We start from the raw sequence: 20,827 nt of genomic DNA on the forward strand, positions 1-20,827 counted from the left end.
ATAATCATAATCATAATAATAATAATAATAATAAAATACTGGGCTCCTGGCAGCCAGTCCACATGTCTTGCTTGTTAAATATAGATCCCCATAGTGAGAGAGCAATCCGCGCATGCGCACACACCGCGTTGTGTGATTAGCGCAATCCGCGCATGCGCACACATCTCCTTTTCTTCTCCGGCTGTCAATCAAGCGCATCCCCCTCCATGAACAACGCACGCGTCAGGCAGCCGAGGCGCGTCATAGAGAGGCGGAGCCTTTCCTTTTGATTGACGTCCCCCTTTTCAAAAGCTTCTCTTGGACGTCTCTTTAACGTCTCCCGTAACAAGGGACACGCCCCCTTATCAACCTCTGATGGGCGGAGCTTCTTCCAAGCCTTTCTCCCCCCTCGGCTGCTATGAAAAAAAAAAAAAAAAAGCCTTGACGTAGGAGCTGGGCAAGAAAGAGGCGGGGCCGCTAGGACTGACAGGTCCGCCGACCAATGGTGTCTCTCGCTGCCTGCCTACGCTCCAATGGCGTGGCGCGGTCGAGGCGGCGGGGGCGGAGCTGCGGGCCGTGGCGAGGTTGAGGTTGGCCGGTTGCGTGCGCGGCGGGGACTGTGAGGAGATTTGTGCGGGAGGAGAGTGATAACCGTAATATAATAATAATAATACAGTGATAATACCGGCGAGGAGAGCGGGGGCCCGTGGTGCGGATGACCGGGCTGCTCTCCTCCCTCCATCTTGAAGCGGGGTCGTCGTTGCGTATTTCCCCCTCGTCCTCCCCGGCCGCCTAGGCCTCGCCGGGCTGAGGGTACGGCCTGGACAGCGGCCTACAGGTGGGTGACGGGAGCCCTGCCCGAGCCGCACCTCATCCCGGAGAGAGACAGCGCCCAGAGGCCCCCAGGTAACTACTGCCCCGGGCCTGGCCTCCTGGCCGGGGTCTGCCAGCGCTCTGAGTGCAAGCTCTTCAGCCCAGACTGCTCGTCCTCATCCCCTCCTCCTGTAGTGTTTACATTCCTGGATCTCCCCTCCCCCAACTCTTTGTGTTCCAGTCCTAATCAGATCTCAGAGCTGGCTCTCATTAGGCTAGATTGCAAGCTCTTCAGCCCAGACTGCTCGTCCTCATCCCCTCCTCCTGTAGTGTTTACATTCCTGGATCTCCCCTCCCCCAACTCTTTGTGTTCCAGTCCTAATCAGATCTCAGAGCTTGCTCTCATCAGGTTAGATTGCAAGCTCTTCAGCCCAGACTGCTCGTCCTCATCCCCTCCTCCTGTACTGTTTACATTCTTGGATCTCCCCTCCCCCCAACTCTTTGTGTGCAGGTCCCAATCAGATCTCATAGCTGGCTCTCATCAGGCTAGATTGCAAGCTCTTCTGTCTAGAGTCTTATTACCCTGTTGCATGTAGAACGTCCATTGCTGAGCATATAGAGGATGTGATTTTTTAACCCCTTACTCCAGTACTGTTTACATTCCTGGATCTCCCCTCCCCCCAACTCTGTACCAGTCCCAATCAGATCTCATAGCTGGCTCTCATGAGACTAGATTGCAAGTTCTTCTGTCTAGAATCCTTTTTTTTTTCTTGCGATGTGTAGAACATGTATTGCTGTGGATATAGATAATGTGCTTATTATCCCCCCTTCTCACTACTGTTTACTTTCCTGGATCTCTCCTCCCTTAGCTCTAGGGCTCTCAGTCCCAGTCAGGTCTTATAGCTAGCTCTCATCTGGCTAGAGTGCAAGCTCTTCTGTCTCTAGAATTTAATTTCCCTGCTGCATGTAGAACATGTATTGCAGAGGATTTAACTGACGTGTGATTATTAACCCCCCCCTTCTCAGTACTGTTTACATTCATGCATCTTCCCTCCCCCAGATCTGTGGGTGCCAGTCCCAATCAGATCTCATCATGTCAGATTGCAAGCTCTTCAGTATAGAATCTAATTTTCAGTCTGTATGCAGAACATGCATTCCTGAGGATATAGCTGCTGTGTGATTATAACCCCCCCAGCTCTAGGTTTTCCAGTCCCTCTCAGGTCTTATAGTTTGCTCTCATCATACTAGATTGCAAGTTCTTTTGTCTATAATTTAATTTTCTTGCTGTATGTAGAATATGCATTTCTGAAGATAAAGCTGATGTGTGATTATTAACCCCTTACTCCAGTACTGTTTACATTCCTCAATCTCCCTTCCTCCAATTCTGTGTGTGCCAGTTCCAATCAGGTATCATATCTGTCTCTCATCAGGCTAGATTGCAAGCTCTTCTGTCTAGAGTCTTATTTCCCCTGCTGTGTACATGTATGGCTGAGGAAGTAACAGAGAAGTGTATTCTGATTTGCGCCCCCCCCCCCCCCCCCCCTCCCTCCTTCAGTGCTGTTTGCATGCTTACATCTAATTCCCCCCTAGTGCACTGTTTGACAGACTTACTGGGATCTCTAATGAGGCTGGATTGTAACCTCTGCTTTAGGGTCAGATTGTACTGTTGTGTGTAGAACATGTATTGCTTGGTATATAGCAGAGATACTATTATATCTCGCCCCTCCCCCAGCACTGTTTACATTCCTGTATCTCCCCTCCTCCTGTTCCTGGGCTGGGGGACTTATTGGCAGTAAATGTTTCAGCCTCAATCAATGAGTCTGCACTACTTGTTCTTCTATATCATCCTATCTGTGTCCTGAGAAAGTGATTCTGGCTCATAGCACCCACACAGGTAATGCACTATATTTATCAGTTCATACAGGTATGTGACTTATTCTAGGGTTGTATGTTTTAAGGGGTGAAGATCACAATCCATAATATTTTATTGGTTGATGTGGAACATATGTCAGTCAAGCGCATCCTAATTACTGAATTTGTTAGAACACTATTCAATGCAGATTTCTTTATGATTAACTTATACAAACTTAGGTTTTCTGCTTGTATATAGAAGAGTTTTTACACCTGATTTCAGGGTCTTTGTAGAGCAGTTCTAGTACACATGACCTTCTGTTGCCTGAGGTTTTGAAATGCTGTGTTGCTTTGTTAATGATTTTCTTTTTCCCTTGCACATTGTTTTGCTTCCTGTTAACATAATAAACGTGGTGTGTTACATGTGGCCATTCCACCACATCAATGGCTGCTCTTTTTACCTGCAACAAGCAGTACACACAGAGGGTGAGACGTTTGGGTTTTGCCGTATCGGGGTGTATGCTGTAATGTTATTTGATGCCTCAATGTATAGTTGATATAAAGATCACCAGTATTGTATTCAAGCCATGAGAAGGTTATATATGTACTTTATATAGTGTCGGCTTACTCTGCAACAATTTACGTTTGGGAACAAATGGAAATACAACAAGACTGTACATTACTAAACAAAGAGGCTAGGTTCGCAGGCTTCAGATCTATAGGAAAATAGGTGTTTGATACATGAGGTTAAGTTGCACAGATTGTCTATTGGTCCAGTCAGATTAAAATGGAATAAGTGCGTAGTGGGGTTAGATTTTCTCAAGAAAGTTTGGGGAAGAAAATTTGTTAAGCTGCTGCATTCAAAATGGATTGAAGGGGTTAAAAGCCTGGTGTGAGAGATTGCAGTAGTCAATGTAGGGGATTTATAAATGCAGAAATAAGTTTTTGCATTGTCTTGTTTGAGATCTGCATGTTCTGGAGAGAAACAAACAATGAAGGAACAGTTTGATAGGCAGGATTAGAACCATGATAGGACAGTGTCCTGAAGACCTGGTGATTACAGGGGTTTTTGTAAGGACTGTTTAATGGTGTCAAAGGCACCAGAGAGGTCAAGGAGAATTATAGACAAGCAATGGCCTTCAGATTAGCAGTGATCAAATTAGTGACCACGTAGTCACTGCAGTCTCTGTGGAGTGTTGTGGACGAAAGCCTTACTGAAGAGTGTACTTTGGAGGTGTATGGGAGATGATAGAGGGGATAGTAATCTGAGAGACAATTTGGGACAGAAATGATTTCTTCAGAATGTGAGTAATTGCTGCAAGCTGGACTAATGATGGGAAATATACCAGTGGAGAGGGAGAGATTTTAGATGTTGGTGAAAGCTGAGATGAGCACAGGACACTGGAACAGCTAATTTGTCAGTGGATAGGGTCTAGTGTGCCTATAAGTAGGAGGATAAGGGGGCTAGATTTTGTCTTCATTTGGGGGGACAATATAGAGAAGATGCCAGGGGTAACGGGAATGACACAGGTTGTTGCTCCTGGAAGATATCATCACTTCATATGGATCTGTGTCAGTCATGTCCTGGAAGTTGGAAGCACAATTTTGGGCAGTGATGGTGGTTGGAAAGGGGATGGAGTGGGCAGGGTGAGAAGAGATGAGAGATTGGAAGTATATTTTTTGGCAATGTCCGGAGCATTTCAGTAGAAGTGTTAAATTACAGTATTATTTGAGGAAGTTATCAAAAGTGTAAGATGTTTTTACTAATTTACATTTTTGGAAAGATTTTAAAGGCAGCAAGTTTCCTTTGCAAGCAGGGTCCTCTTGCCTCATTTTCAGTTTAATACACATAATTGTTCTATTTGTACGCCGTTCGTGGTCAAATTTTGGAAGAAAAAGTAACTGGAACCACCCGACTAAGGCTGGTGCTAAGGTGTAATTACGATGTGGACTGCTGGATCAGTGCCGAATGTAGGAATTGGGGAGATAATTTGTTAAGAGAAGTGGAAAATTGTTGGAAATTAATAGAAGTAAGAGTTATGCATGTATCCGGGTGCTTCGTAGAGTTAGAATGTAACGGGTGGCAGCGAAGAGATTGCAGATGACTCTGTGATGGTTTGAGAGAGGGAAAGAAGGTTAAAGAAATCAGATGCTGATCTAGGCAGATCAGCATCACTGGGAGAGGCTGAGGTAGTAGCATTAAAGCAGAAAGAGAATGTGGATCATCATGATTTTAAAATCTCCAAAAATGATGATTGGTGAGGTCACTGGATAAATATTAAGAGAGCCAGGCAGAAAAATATTTCTAAGCGCTTGCTAGGGTGGTCAAGGGGGACAACACACAGTGAGAGAGGGTGGAATATTCAGATCAATATGTACTTCATAAACATGGAAGAATAGAGGAGTCCAATCCTGCAGGTGTGGGGGAAGCGGAGGGCTGGTGGTTTGAGCATTGCTTCTGTTATTGCCAGAAAGTTGAGGTTGGTTGAGAGGAAAAGGTCATAGATGGAGATTAGTTAGGTACAGGCAGAGCTTGAATTACATTTGACACATTTAAAGGATCTTGAAAGTGAAGAGAGACAGATGATATATTTTCGATTTTGCTGGATTTCTATAATGTGCAGAATCAGAAAGGAGTTTATGGAAAATGTTGGAGGTTTGGATTTACTGGTGTAAACGGCTGCTAAAAGCAGGTTAATTAAGGTAGAGAAGATAATCTAATACAAGTATACCAAGCGCTAGATAGAGATTGAGTGCTATAGTTTACAGTAATGGGACACTGGCAAATTGAAGTAGAATAACCATCTACACCAATTAAGTGTACGTAAGAATAAATACATTTTATCAACCCTGCATAAAACAGCTAAGGTTACTGCTGGCCCCAAGATAGACACATAGTACAGTGTCCTGAATTGTGTAAGCAAAGTTCACTTTGATTAAATATATATATTAAACTCACAAGTTTATAAATACAGTGATTGATATTAGTTATATTCTTGATGCAAAGTCTCTTTATTAATATCAGCATCAATCAGATAAATGTTTCTCTTAATAGATAAACATACAGGCGCTTTAGATGAATCCAGCCTGATATACAGTTACGTCCATTTGTATTTGGACAATTTTTGCTATTTTACCAAAACATATTCAAGATACAGTTATGTAATGAATGTTTACCTACAGTTAGAACTATCAGCTCTAATTTGAGGCTATTCACATCTAAATTGGCTGAAGGGTTTAGTATTTACAGCTGTTTAATATGTATCCTCCTCTTTTTCAAGGTATCAAAAAGTTTTTGGACAATTGACTCAAAAGCTGTGTCATAGACAGGTGTGGGCTTTTCCTTTAGTTATTGTGTTTATCAGTTAAGCAGACAAAAGGGTCTGGACTTGATCCCAAGTGTGGCCTTTGCATTTGAAAGCTGTTGCTGTGAACCCACAACATACGGTCAAAGGAGCTCTCAATGCAAGTGAAACAGGCCATCCTTGGGCTGCAAAAACCAAAACAAAATTCATGTGAGACATCCCTGGAACCTTAGGAGTGGCCAAATCAACAGTTTGGTACATTCTGTGCAAAACAAAGAACTCCCTGGTGAGCTCAGCAAAGCAAAAAAGCCTGGACATCCACAGCACACAACAGGATCATTTCCATGGTAAAGAAAAACCCTTCACAACATCCAGTCAGGTGAAGAATACTCTCCAGGAGGTAGGTATATCATTATCCAAGTCTACCATAAAGAGCTCAAATACAGAGGGTTCATCACAAGGTGCTAACCGTTCATAAACTTCAGGAATATGCCTGATTACACTTTGCCAAAAAAACATCTAAAAATGCCAGCCCAGTTCTGGAACAACAGAAATGTATAGGGATTTACTGTCTGCTCAAATTCAGCAAAGCTGATTGGACGGCGCTTCACAGGACAGATGGACAATCAATTGAAACATACTAAGACTAAGAAGTGGAATATTCTGCAATGGCTGAGTCAGTCACCTGATCTCAACCTGATAAAAACATTCATTTCTCTTGCTGAACACAAAACTAAAGGCAGAAATACCCACGAACAATTCAGCTGCAGTAAAGGCCTGGCAATGCCTAATAAAGGAGCAAACCCAGCATTAGGTGATGTCCATGGGTCCCAGGCTTCAGGCAATCATTGCACCACAAAGTATTACAAATTAACATTTTATTTATGATTCTTAATTTGTCCAATTATATTTGAGGCCCTGAAAATAGGGGACTGTGTATATAAGTATGGCACCTTTGGTGTATTATTGTGGGTAAGGTAACCCAGAAAACCAAGGTATGTACATATGCGTACCAACTGTCTGCTTGAATACAGGGTAGACAATTCTGCTGCGGTCACGTAGGTCCGCTGTATCTCATAGGTCCATGCAAAGAAAGAAGAAACCCAAATAGTGTGATACCGTTACAGAAGCATTTGCATTATAGTTCCACCACCCAGATATAGGCGTACCAGAAAGAGATGTTATACAAATTATGACAATATATATTTTCCTTCTACATGGAATCAAACAATAAAAGACTAAATAAAAGCACCAAGTGGCCGTGTACCGAATATAATGAAAAAAAAACAGCTTATCTGTATCTTAATTCCGTGACAACCGCCTCAGCTCATCCTGGTATGGAGACAGCTTGTCTAGTACTTGGTAGTTCTTGGTCGCACTCAGCCGCAGGTATCACTCAGCAAGTATATAGTAAATGTAGAAACAATTTTACGTAACTAATAGCAGGAATGGAAACGTTGGAGAAGATGACACACTGACGCTTTCAAGCTTGGAACGGTATCACACTATTTGGGTTTCTTCTCTCTTTGCATGGACCTATGAGATACAGCGGACCTGCATGACCACAGCAGAATTGTCTACCCTGTATATTGAGGAGCTGTATTCAAGCAGACAGCTGGTACGCATATACACATACCTTGGTTTGCTGGGTTACCTTACCCACAATAATACACCAAAGGCGCCATACCCCATCTCATCCGTCTTCATTAAACTTTATTTGGTATACCATCCAAATTTGAAGGGAGGCTGCCACTTTGTTATTAAGGATGTCACCGGGTGTGAATTATATTGGACTAATATATATATATATATATATATATATATATATATATATATATATATATATATATACACATTTATTCTCAATTCTGAATTAAGCGCCACTGTTATTGTCATCATTTGTATTTCTGTGTATATAAGTGCTAAATGTTTCATATATTTTTGTTTAACCCCGCAAATTAAAGCTGAAAGTCTGCACTTCAATTGCATCTCAATTGTTTAATTTCAGATCTATTGTGGTGGCGTACAGAGCAAAACTTATGAAAATCGTCACTGTCCAAATATTTCCGCACCTAGCTGTACGCTTTAACAAAGGACTGATGGGGCTATAGTGGCATTTTCAAGATTGGTTAATGCAATATTCACCCACTTATGTATTTTTACAAGGAGGGGCTGAATATTACTGTGATGTATAGGCATATATCTTAGATTGCAGGCATCCCAGTTTAGTTAAGCAATCCAATATATTTTTCTCTTATGGGAGACATTTACGCTGATGTTAACAATGAGACTTTGGTGTATGTTATATCTTTGATACAATTACTGTATTACATAAATTGTGTTTAATAAATATATATCGTCTTATTCTACGGGGCCTTTTGTTTACATAATTGTGTAATCCACACGGCACATTATGCTTTGTATATTTCTATTTTGAGGTAGAGAAAAAATGATTGTGAGATTTAAAAGGGCTTATTTTGTGCCGAATGGTTATTTTAATTATTTTTCCTGCTTTCAGATCAATGTTTTGTTAGGCCTAGTTGTTAAATCCAATCTATTAGCAAACACACTTACCTTGTGTCCTTGCTGGGTGTCTAAATCTGTTAGTAAATCTTTGCGTCCTGGTCTGCTAACACTAGACCGGTGCGGGTCACATCTACATGAAGTGTACGCTGTGAACACAACGTGCTACTTAAACACAAGTCCGTTCTTGTTTTTCTCTTTGGTTTATGCACTTAACTAGAAAACTCATTGGCATACGTCTTCATGCGGCTTTGTACGTCGCCACAAAAATGTATTGTGTTCCGTATTTTTATGTGATCGTTTAATAGGAAAAAACAGATTGAGTCTAATCCTGTATGGAATGGAAGTTTTGGACGGTTTCTGGTACCGCGGTAAAAGATATTTGAATACTTGAATTTGTGCCATGAAAATGCCCCAGGCGATTTTGTTGTAAATTTATGTCAATATTTTGCTTAAGCAACGCTAAGTTCACATATCCAACTGTTCAGTAACCTAAGGAAAAGCATAACTATTATATTGGAAAGATTTAGTTGCCCAACTTTTTAAGGGAACGTGTCTGTCAGAGGTATTTTTTGCATCAGAGGATATTAAGCCCTCTCTAACTACAAGTTACCCTTTCATTGTTTAGAATGGTTTATTTACTGGAAAAAATTTAAAATTGACATTAAGGGGCATATTCAATTCTCGGCGGAAACGCTGAAAGTCCCGCGGTCCGCGCACTATTACCATTATTACGGTAATAGTGCGCGGAAAAAAACTTTAATACAGTAATTTTCTCGCTGGATTTCCGCTCGTAGCTCCCTGGGCCGCGAACTGAAATCCAGCTAACTATTACCGTATTAACGTTAATAGTTTTTCCGCGGCAATTGAATATGCCCCTAAGTCTTGAAAAATAAGTACTGTTTTTGTTGTTTTTTTTTTACTTTTATTTTGCAATATTGCAAAAACACGAATAATAGACATTAAATGGAATATCGCAAAACCAGGTAAAATCAGAATATTATACAAAGAACTGCTAAACAGACACATGGGTGGGGCAATTCAGTTCTAAAATTCTTTATTTTTTTCTTTACAGAAATAAAGCTCATTTTTGCTTGCACCCCATAGAGGTACGAGCAAAATAGTCTTATTTTTTACCATAATAACGGTGAAAATCCACGGACACGATGTTCTGAGGATCATTGCGGCCAATTGAATTCCCCACATAGAGGGGAAAAAATAACAATAGTTCAATAATTGTTCAGGCGTTAGAACATTGTTTTAAGAATTCAAAAATAAATATATAAATTGGAGATACAGTGGGAGTGTGCTCAGAGGTGGGCACACCTCGTAGAGTCCGGCATCAAAGGATCCACTTTAAAATAGAGACCGAGTGAAGCACAGGCAAAACGAGGGGAGCGTGGGCTAGTTTGGAGATTACAAGTAGAGTCAGGGAGCACAGATTTGGTGGAACTTGTCATCCTTATCGTGGATATGATGGGTGATCTTTTCAATCCGGGCAATAAACCAGATATAGGACGGTAGGGCAGACATATGAGGGGGGGTCAGTCTGATTTCTTGCTTTGGCGATTAAGCAGCACGCTGCAGCAAGGATATGGAGAGCTAACTTCACAGAGCGCTTGTTAGCGTCTGTCAGGTGGTAGTGGAGGAGGAAGCACCATGGATCTTTTCAGATGGGACACAAAAGGAGGGAGGAGGAAGCGCCACGGATATTTCCAGATTGGAGAAGAGGGCCCTAATCGGTTCTAAAAGGAAGATATTTTGGGGCAGGGCCACTTCATGGGAAAAATGTACCCTGCTACCCAAAGCCGCACCAACAGGAGGGAGAGCTTGTTAGGGAGCGAAGTATCTCATGTAGTATATATCATAGGTGGCCACTTTATTTCATAATCCTCCCGGAGGGAGGGGTCCAGGTCACTCTCTGGTCTGCGGCCAGGACTCAATAGAGCGTCAAGGGTTAAACTACATTTTACCTCTGTGAAGGGGGAGGAGAGGGATAACATTTCTGTGCTGCCTTCTGTTCATATGATGTGGACACTGATTAGAGAAATGGGCATTGCCATCTCTGGCTGGTGTAGCAGTTTGTTCTCTTGCTAAATTCTTTGTGAAAGTTGTTCAGCTCTATAACAAATAGGTAAAGTTTAATTATTTTACTTAAAACAAGAGGCAAATTCGTTCTGATATCCCGTAATCAGTGTTTCCTGGCGCAGCTCCACCAGGAGGTGCCCGAGCAGAGCTCTGGTTATAATCAGCAAGTTCTGTTACACTATTGTCACTTATCTCATTTACTGATGCGCTCACCTATTGAGGATACGGTATACTAAGGTGACTGGATTATAAATACACCAAGTGTATGAACTCCACAAGATTAATGTTTGGATCTAGCCAACTGGATTTATGTATGTCCTTGTTATTGAAGGCTGTTTTGAATACTGATGTTTTTATTCTGCTAAAACGTAGCGCAGTAACTAGGTATCTCCTATGTATTGTAAATTTGAATAGTGTTGTTTTTTTTTTTCCTTGGGGCAGTAGCACAGTACTAATAACATGTTGCAATTCTGCTCTTTTACTATAAAGAGATGATAATTCTTACGCAGTAAGAAACCCATTACCCAGAAGCTTCTGTTTGATTTTGTCAAATACACAGAACTGAGGTCACCCCCCCCCCCCCCCCCTGCAGTTACTGAGGGACAGTTTAATGTGTGTAGAGAGTCAGGAGTCACTTTTAAATGTGTTTTTATTAGATTTTAAGCAATGGGCTCCAAATTACAGAAAAAAAAAAATCTGTTTTTGGAACTTCTCAAGCGTTCCGCGTAGTAGTAGAACTACTATGTGTCTCACAGTGAGAGATCATAATGTGATGCATAGTAATTCATCACATGTAATTCTTCTAAGAACACCATATTTCAGCTTGAGTCTTTGTGATCTCTTTCAGGCTTCACAACGATCAGATATTTCTGCATCCCCTATTACCGCGGACGTGCTGTGCAACCCATCACATAGATAATGTGCTTTCTATAGAAATCTGTTTTGAAAGATATTAAACCTTATCAGACCTCCAGACTTGCAATATTGGTTACCTCTGTTATAATAAACACAGAAATTTGAGAAGTTGTTTCCCCCATGGGAAAAGCAAGACAGTCTCATGCAATACTCATCTAACCTGTGTAAATGTGTGTGTATGTACATACATACATACATACATACATACATACATACATACATACATACATGCAGATTTAGGATGCGTATTATCTAGTTTGTCCAGCCACGTTTTATTGCAAAAGGCTCATTTCTTCCTTTAGGATCTTCACTTGGAGAAGCCTGAATAGTGACACATCTGATCATGCTTTATGTGTATGTCATGTGCCTGCTGTGTGGGATTAGCACATGATTTTATCTTCTTCTACTTTTAATACCCCTATGCTGAATGTGATGTTCATCTAATGTCCCTCCTGACCCCCATTTACCTCCAAGTAGCAGCACTGTGGAGGATCAGTACCAGGGATCCCCGCCGTTTGGGAGAAGTCGCACCCCCACGGGCACTGCATTGTCGTGGTGTGGACAACCAGGAGCATATCAAATAGCACCCTGTCACCTTCTAAAATTGGGATGTTTGATGGGCCCCTTCTTCTGGCTGCCAGAGCGCTGCAGCCCGTCCAGGGGGATTTCTTACAGGCATGAGGGAATACAAGTAATTTTACATGGAGTTGTCCTTTTAAGCAATGTTATACGGTCACGCCTGCCCACACTAGTGTGACATGAAAAGTTATTTGCGCTGAACATTTCAAACCCGGTGACAGAGCAGCCTGTATGACTCTGGAGAGAGTAATCTTCACAATTTACTCATTTACCACATTCTATTAGACCAGTGATGGCTAACCTGTGACACTCCAGGTGTTGTGAAACTACAAGCCCCAGCATGCTTTGCCAGTAGATAACTAGCCGATAGCTGGCAAAGCATGCTGGGGCTTGTAGTTTCACAACACCTGGAGTGTCACAGGTTAGCCATCACTGTATTAGACTAACTTTATTACAGGTAAATTAACGACTATAGAAAGGTAATAATGGAACGGGACCTGCTTGGGTTCGCTAGCTTTGGACCAAGGCTGTTATCAGCAGCTCATTGGTCCTCTGAAAGAGCGGTAACTGATCGGTTTGGTTTCTGCATCAGATTGTATGGTGAAATGAAAGTTACATCAAGGAAATAAAGTGCCATTGGAGGGGTGGAAAAGAATTGAGACCAACCTACATCCAACCAACGGCCATGTTGCTGCTTAAACTGAAACGTCCAGCCCTGGACACTGTAACTGATCTTGTATAATGTACACATATTTTTGGCGTCCCTATACGTTGGAGAGCTGGGCCTGGTGCAAATATCTGGAGTTGTAGAATAAGTTACAGAAATAGATAACCTTTCTGTCTAGAAGTGTACAATAGAATAGTTTCTTAGGCCAAGGAATATAAAGTTCCTGATAAAACCGGCAGTTGGCCAATATGTAAGAATTAGTCCAATGATGAAGGGTGCTCTGCGGCTACATTCATCATTACATGTGACCGTAAAGGGAAACACTTCATTATCTTTAAATGTTCTGTTCATATTTGTTTAATGGAACTATTTACAGAGAAATGTTTCCTATCTGACCTTACCTATTTAGTATGAAGTTATTTGTGTACTAAGGCTAGACCATTAAACCCCAGTATGTACATTGCCTTATATGAAAGCCATTAATAGTATTCACAGCTATGTATTCAGGTCTGGACTTATTGATCTGAAAGTTAGTGGTCAGGATAGCAATAGCTGGGAGCCAGCAATTCTGTAATAACACAGTTTGTACCAGTAAAGAGAATGTATACCATGACCTTGCAGCAAAACTGGCAGTGCCCTTCCACGTGCCAGTGTGCTCTAGTGTAAATTTGTGCCCACACACATCATGGTGCCTTCTTTATCTCTATGGCCCTATATAGCAGCCTGTGCCCCTACAAAAGCCAGTATATCCCCATACCAGTGTGCCCTCGCCCATTCCTGCTGAGTGCTGATCACATGTCCTATGTACAAGAACACAATTCTTCACGCTGGCACCTTAGTTGCTGCAGACAGTCTGCTCCAGCAGGGGGCATAGAGGAGTTCTGCATTTTCGTTGCTGTGTGACCCGCTGATGCTGTTTGTCTTTTCTGAAGCTGGCAGCGGCTTCGTGGGTGCTGATTACAAGCTGGTATCCATGTATGTTGGCACAAGTGCCACCGCTCCGGTTGCCAGGTTAAATTTTTCAGTCACCATGGACTTCAGATACCTTGACCGAACTTAGGATGGCTTACGTTCTATGTACAGTTATTGTTCTGTAATTAGACCTTCAATGGAAGTCTGTACAGTATGCGTAAAATCGCACTGCCCAATAATCCAATCCAAATCTTGCAGTCACACATTAACCGGCCTCAGACACCGCTGTATCGTGTCCATGTTTGGCCAAATTGAACTGGTCACTCTGCACTTGGGCTAAACGTTAGGATTAACCTGTGTGTGTGGTTTCCTCTCATCATCCCATACCTGGGGGATGTGACATTGGTTATGACACCATTAAGGCACGCCATCACTGAAGATGTCGTCAGATTCCAGAGCCTGTTCAGCAGCATACAGAAGAAGAGCTTAGTCTAGCAATATACCGCTCTCTATAAGCCACGAGTAACCCCATCGCTGCTTAAGGTGATTTGGATTCTCCTCTCAGTACTGACCATGAAGGAATACTGGCCAGTTAGTCAGCAATGGACTAATGAGGGTTCCTTACTCCACCATCTGGGTAAGGGGGCAGAACATTTTCCACCTCACCTACCAGGACTAAGGGAAAGAAAACGCAGGAGCCTCGTTCTCTCCCATCCAAGCACAGAGACACGAGGGTAGCCCTAACCAAGCAGTATTGCCGCTAAACTACAGATATCTAAACAATAACCAACGCATTCAATTGTACGTACAAAAAGTAAAAATGAGGCACCATATTTTTTCCGAAAACCTTCAAGCTGTTTAGTAGGTTATGACAATTCTCTGCTTTGTAAACAGTTTTGAGGGCTTGAATTGGTTGTATAAATAAAGTTATTAGGTTATAAAGGTAAGTGACCCCTAATTTGTTTCGGTAGGGTGTCTAGCTTAAGTGTGACTTGTTGGTCTACCTATATAATCCCTACACACTAGCAGAAGAAATACTAATTTGCCTTATGCTGAAGTGCTGATTTTAGTAAGAAAACGTGTTTGTGTGTGATCCTGATGTTGCTGTTTTGGACAGGTACATGATTACCAAGCCTGTAAGCACATAGTTTTTCTTGCTAGAGTTTAGCAAGAGAAAAACACATGTATGGGTACGGCTCAGAAAATCACTATTACTAAGATTGATGCTGGAATGTGACCAGTACTAAAATAGACTCCGCTCCTGAGAATTTTTTTTCTCCTCTTCCATGCAAAGGGTTCAAGCAACAATTGGCATAATATAAATATAAATCCTTGGGCGTATGTGCAGCTACTGTTTTTCCCTCACAGGTATATTTCAGCATAGTGTGATCCACATATGTATATCATCACATAGCTGGTGGATGTTATAAGATAGGTAGATTAAATATCATTTCACTTTACAAACCATCCTTAAACTTTCAAGAAACACCAGACCCAACATGATTTAATGATATACTGACAGCAGACGGGCAAGTACACATCCACACTTGTTAATAATACTATTCAATATTTTACTTTGCCTGTATCCGCCAATTGACATAGTCCTGGTACCGTGTTTAGTGCTGGCTTTTATCCTAATTTAAATTGACATAGGTGCCATTGAAACAGTATATTGTTTGCTATATGGAACTCCATTCTATTTTTAAGTCGGATCTGTTTCTGCAAGTGTCCTGTAAAACAGTTGGGTTTGTCTTTCAGCACCCAAATACATGTTATTCTGAACATTTGCATTTATTAACATAAGTCAGAGTTGTCAGGACTGGTTTGTTGACTTTTGGAACCCCCATAAAAAAAGAATTATAGACTTAGGAGTGAATTTATCAAACCTTCTAGAAAGATAGTGTTGCCCATAGCAACCAATCAGATTATAGCTATCATTTATCTAGTACAAGCAAGAATCTGATTGGTTGTTATGGGCAACACCTCCACTTTTACTTTTTTAGAAGGGGTTGATACATCTGTTCTTTGTATCCAATACAACAGGACCTCGAGTGGCCAGATCATGGACTGCTTATATATTATTATTATTTTTTTTGTTTTTATTAAGAGCTTTCTTACTTTGGTGTATCCTCATTTTATTCAGCCAACAGAACTCCATAGAACATGTTTTTTAAAGTGAATATTTCTCTAGTGTAAAGAAGGCTGAAGTTGACCTTTTACATGTTAGTTGCTTAAAAATCGTTTGTTTTTGCTGCCACCTCCGCTCTCTGTCATTTTCTTTTTGTCATCGCTGCCCCCCATATCTATGGTAACTTAACCCCTTCCTCACAATTTCCTCTTGAATTGTGTGTTTCTTTTTTGATGGTGTTGCCGGTTTAAGATATATTCAGTTCTCCGTAAATGTTTCCACTTATGACCTCACTTTTCTAGTACAAATGGAATGATTGCTTTGTGGAGCGTTCTGCCTTGTTCTCTGCACCCACAGTAAGATCATTGCCATTGATGCCGGATACATTGTGAAAGGTCTGAGTGTACAAGCACAGATGGTAAAAATGTCTTTGTAAGAAATGTATGGCACCAGGTTCATCAGCTGGAGGAAAGAACAGCGGGGGACAGTTCGATTTATGAGCTGCATATCTATAAAGAGGCACAATTTCATATATATTTTCTGCTGGCTTGCCAAAAACAATATGGGCAGAGCCACCTAACGTTTGATAAATGATAAACTGTGCATGCTTGCACATTTGAAACCTGCCTGAAAATAACCCCCCAAAAGAGATTGCAGGGGAGATGTGTTTATTGCATCAAAATAGCTGTAGCATTTTGTAGTAAATTAGCTTAAAAAGAACACTGAATATTTCTACCAGCAAACGGTCTCCACATTTACGACCCTGTCGTGACTTGTTCTTTAACATTGTTCCATAAACTGCAGTCTCTCTGGTCACATGCAGTGAGGTTTTAATGGTGTGCAGAACATTGCGTCATAAAGCGCCATCGGCTCACAATACGGCTGGTGTTCTATGTCCCCAGTGTTGTCCATGTTTTATTTTACTGGACCAATATGTTTAATGAAACCCATGAATGAGGTGATGCACTAATTGCAGTGGATGTACTTGTATGGCCTCTGGATCACTCTGTGTATCACCAGTCTGGCTGTGAGCTAGGCTCTCCCACTCATAAACTGATAGTGTGTCCAGGATTCTACCTGAAATGTGCACTATGTTGGTTTACGCCCGTCTTTTACTTGTATTATGGCAGATTTTCCTGCTAATTTCTTCTTGCATAGTTTACTTTTTTATTTTTTTTTAACTCCATATATTTTTCTTAAGGTATAATATGTGTGTATTTGTGTATGTTGAGTTTTCGGACAATGTGAGCGCTTCTGTCTGACACATTCCTCATGTATTGTGTTCTCAATAGGCTTTGAAAATTATTTCCTCTGTTCTGTGTCTGTAAATGTGCGTTCTCCTTGAGTGACAAAGCCGGGGGGGGCAGTATATGAGTAATACCGTATCCCCACCTCTGTAGTAATGTACTTTCTATTTTATTCCACTGATTTTTACAATGCAATTAGCATATGTGCCTACTTTAATCTTGATTTAGACGTGTGTATGAATGCCGGCATTGGCTAGATGCTGCTTCTGGGGTAGCTCTATATGAGATCTGCTATGTCTCTCTTTCAGGTCAGACGTGGATTGACTTTTCTGTAAAAGTGCAGCATTATGTCCTCCATCTTGCCCTTCACCCCGCCGGTTGTGAAACGCCTCCTCGGCTGGAAGAAGTCGGCCAGCGGCACCACCGGAGCGGGCGGCGGCGAGCAGAACGGCCAAGAAGAGAAGTGGTGCGAGAAGGCGGTGAAGAGCCTGGTGAAAAAACTCAAGAAAACGGGACAACTCGACGAACTGGAGAAAGCGATCACGACGCAGAACTGCAATACGAAATGCGTGACAATCCCAAGGTATATGTCTGTATTACGTCTCGCGTTGGTGATGGGTTGTTTTATATCTGTGTGTGCAGCTGATTAACACACTGGCAGATTGTGGCACAGGCCGCACCTCCTACCTTGTATTATATCACTAACACTGGCAGTAGCGGAGGTGACCGAGTGCTGTGCTGACCTCCCAGATGTATGCGGTGTAGTGTAATATACAGGCACTGTCTTTATAGAGGGAATGTATTATATACTCAGCGGGCAGAAGAAGCCTTATAAACTTGCTCTTTGTGTGTAAGAAAAGACGTCTCATTGGCCCGACACGTATAAAGAGTTCCCGGTGAATGGATAGGTTGAGTAGCTCGGATCTACATCAATCTTTTGCTGGGCTGCTCCATTGGAACCAGTACTAGATAGCCAGCGAGTTCAGGCTCTGTTACCATCACAAGAGCAAATTTATAACCGCTATGAGCTTCTGTGCCAAAGGAGTCCACTTCAGTCAGCACATTATGGTTTGCCATGGAAAACAAGTTGACCTATTTTGGTAAGGGGTCGTTATAAATTGTATTTTGACTTTATTTCCTTGGTCAACACTTCAGTGTAATTTCTGTAATGCAAAAAAATGATACTTGTATAACCTGTTCTGCATTTGGAGTGATTGTGCCCTACCGTTCCTCCAGTGACCTACTGGTTTGACACTTTTTTTTAGTGGGGTATACATGTCTTTCTGTATACTGGATTGTGAGTACATGTCTGGGTCGTTCCCTCTTATCATCTCTCATGTCCTTTTTTTTTTTATTATTTACCTGTTGTAGTTTTATAATGCATTGAGACAGGGTAATGATGGCATTTTTGATCCTTTCTATTATGTTATTCTTTTTTCCAGATTATATTGTACTCAATCCCTTTCTCCTTGCATGCTAACAGTTCTATTAACCTACTACCGGTTATCTGTGGAAACTGAATTCTCCTATTCTACTGGTCTGAGGTGTAAGGCCAGATGTTTAGTCACTTAATCCACATTGGCTGTGGAATATTATCTGTACTATATTATTGTAGATCGTTGTGAATATGGAGATTGATCCAAATTGGAAAGATGATTTTCATAATCATTTCAGTAAATCAAGATCCGATGCAAAATCTGACCTAATATTATAGGCCTGCTTCTTAGGATCTGCCTTTGGGCAGCGAGCAGTTATATTATCATTACAACACGAGTTCTGGTCATGCAGAATGAAATAACTTCTCACCTAGAACGTGACCAGATCTGGAACCCTTATCATACGAGTGTGTGATTGTCTTTATTGAGCTATGAGGCCTTGTGTCCACATAACACATGTCTGTCTGTGGAAAGTAATGTGAGCTGCAGGGAAGTAACCAGAGGAATAGTGATCTATGTGGCCATGTGTGAGGGGTAAGTAAGTGCCGAATGACTTGTTGGTTGGCTTGTGGTCTGTCTCCGTATTGTGAAATCACAATATAAATTGCACATTATTTAGTCCTTGATGTGGGTCACCTGCATCCTTTTCCCTGTATTTCATGCAATCATCGGTGATGATTACTATGGAAGTGAGCTGCAGTAAGCGGCATGTGTGGTGATTACTATGGAAGGGAGCTGCAGTAAGCTGCATGTGTGGTGATTACTATGGAAGTGAGCTGCAGTAAGCGGCATGTGTGGTGATTACTATGGAAGGGAGCTGCAGTAAGCTGCATGTGTGGTGATTACTATGGAAGGGAGCTGCAGTAAGCGGCATGTGTGGTGATTACTATGGAAGGGAGCTGCAGTAAGCTGCTTGTGTGGTGAATGTTTTTGTCATTTTGGACATTCAGGTCTTGTTCACACAGATGGCAATAGGTAAGGTTAAGCTACTAAATTGATTGCAACTGTTTTTTCGTGGACTGTTTGGTGTGTACAATGGAGACCTTTTGCGGTTTGTTTTGCATACAGCAGCAGCATGAGTCTGGTGTGTATCACTGGCCAGCAGCTGTATTGGTGCAATGCCACCTGTCTGTATTGCTGTGTGCATCTTAGTGTCGCCTTGTCACATGTTTGCATGTACTGGTCTTTAGTTACATGCAGCTGAAGTGTTAGCAGTGTCTGCTTGTGTACGTAGTCTCTTTTTTCTTTATAGCTTATGGACCTATTTGGTATATATTGTTCCTGAGGTTTTGTGATATAAGAATCTCTTAGCCTCAGTCTGTGATCTCGTACTGTTTAGTTAACTTGCTGTGGTCATGCCACAAGCTCTTAGGGCTGAATAGAGAAGTAGGAAAATAACCTGCGGAAACGCTAAGTAGTTGGGAGCCCTTGGTGTATACAATGGTTTTGTAGGGTCTTTTGATTCATGGTGATTTTATGTAACCATTGACTTTAATCAAGACCTTTCTGTCTGACTGCTTTGTTTTTAAAGGGCAACTCCACTCAAATATGACATTTCCTAACGAAAATCAATATGCTGGGTACGGCAGCTTACTGGAATACGCATGATATTTGAATAAGACTACTGCCTGAAATTGCCTGTTGAAACTTCAGAAGGACTGTTGCTGACAATTTGACAAATGTGTTGTGACTAAATGACTTTCCTTGGCAACAATCGTAACCATGGAAACAATCAGTGGACCGCATTGTTTGTGATTAGGCAACATACAGGCACTCGCATGGATTTTACCAACGATCTACGTAAGCTCTTATGCACAGAGAACCGCGATTCCCAGTACATTGTCTTTACATATCACTCCTGTAAGTTACAGCTGTAGACTCAGTGATCCAACTAGCCAAACTATGACCGTAAATAATTGAATACTTGTCCCCTCCATGCGGTAATACTTGAAGAAATCAGACAGAAGGGACCTGGAAATAAACATTATGTTTTGCAGCAGCTGATGTTCCTCTATCATTTATTCTGTCATCATTAAAGCTTTCTGATAGGAGCCAGTTATAGCATCATCCAGTGGGGAAGATAGAACTGCAGCTCCCAAATACAGCAGCTGATCCATTCTACGTGGGTGTAGGTTTTACAACATATGAACATACGTGTCACAGGTGCCGGCTGTTTTGCGTGTTATGTTTGTTGATGAGTTTCTCTAGTTTACAGGTAGCACATGAAGTCTGTGTACACCTCCATAACATGCCTCATTGCGTTTAGCCGGAAGTCACTTTTTAATTTGATCTACCCTACGAAAGGTTTTTATTTAGCGTCCCCTAGCTAGCGGAAAACATACCATAATCACACAAATATATTTACCATGGTTACTTTTAAACTA

At 41.6% G+C, this 20,827-nt stretch overlaps 1 protein-coding gene across 2 annotated transcripts in view; it reads left to right on the plus strand.

Annotated features, from left to right (window-relative positions):
• Positions 1–532: 532 nt before the first annotated feature.
• The window catches only part of SMAD2 (SMAD family member 2), a 36,635-nt gene continuing 16,340 nt past the window's right edge, over positions 533–20,827 (plus strand). For both annotated transcript variants that reach the window (XM_075185958.1, XM_075185966.1), the window contains exons 1-2: positions 533–885; positions 17,316–17,590. In XM_075185958.1, the coding sequence (XP_075042059.1) occupies positions 17,355–17,590 (236 nt within the window). In that variant the 5' untranslated portion in view covers positions 533–885; positions 17,316–17,354. The remainder of the gene's footprint in view (positions 886–17,315; positions 17,591–20,827) is intronic.

The sequence above is a fragment of the Mixophyes fleayi genome, chromosome 1 (genome assembly GCF_038048845.1).
Source record: "Mixophyes fleayi isolate aMixFle1 chromosome 1, aMixFle1.hap1, whole genome shotgun sequence".
Classification (NCBI taxonomy): Eukaryota; Metazoa; Chordata; class Amphibia; order Anura; family Limnodynastidae; genus Mixophyes; species Mixophyes fleayi.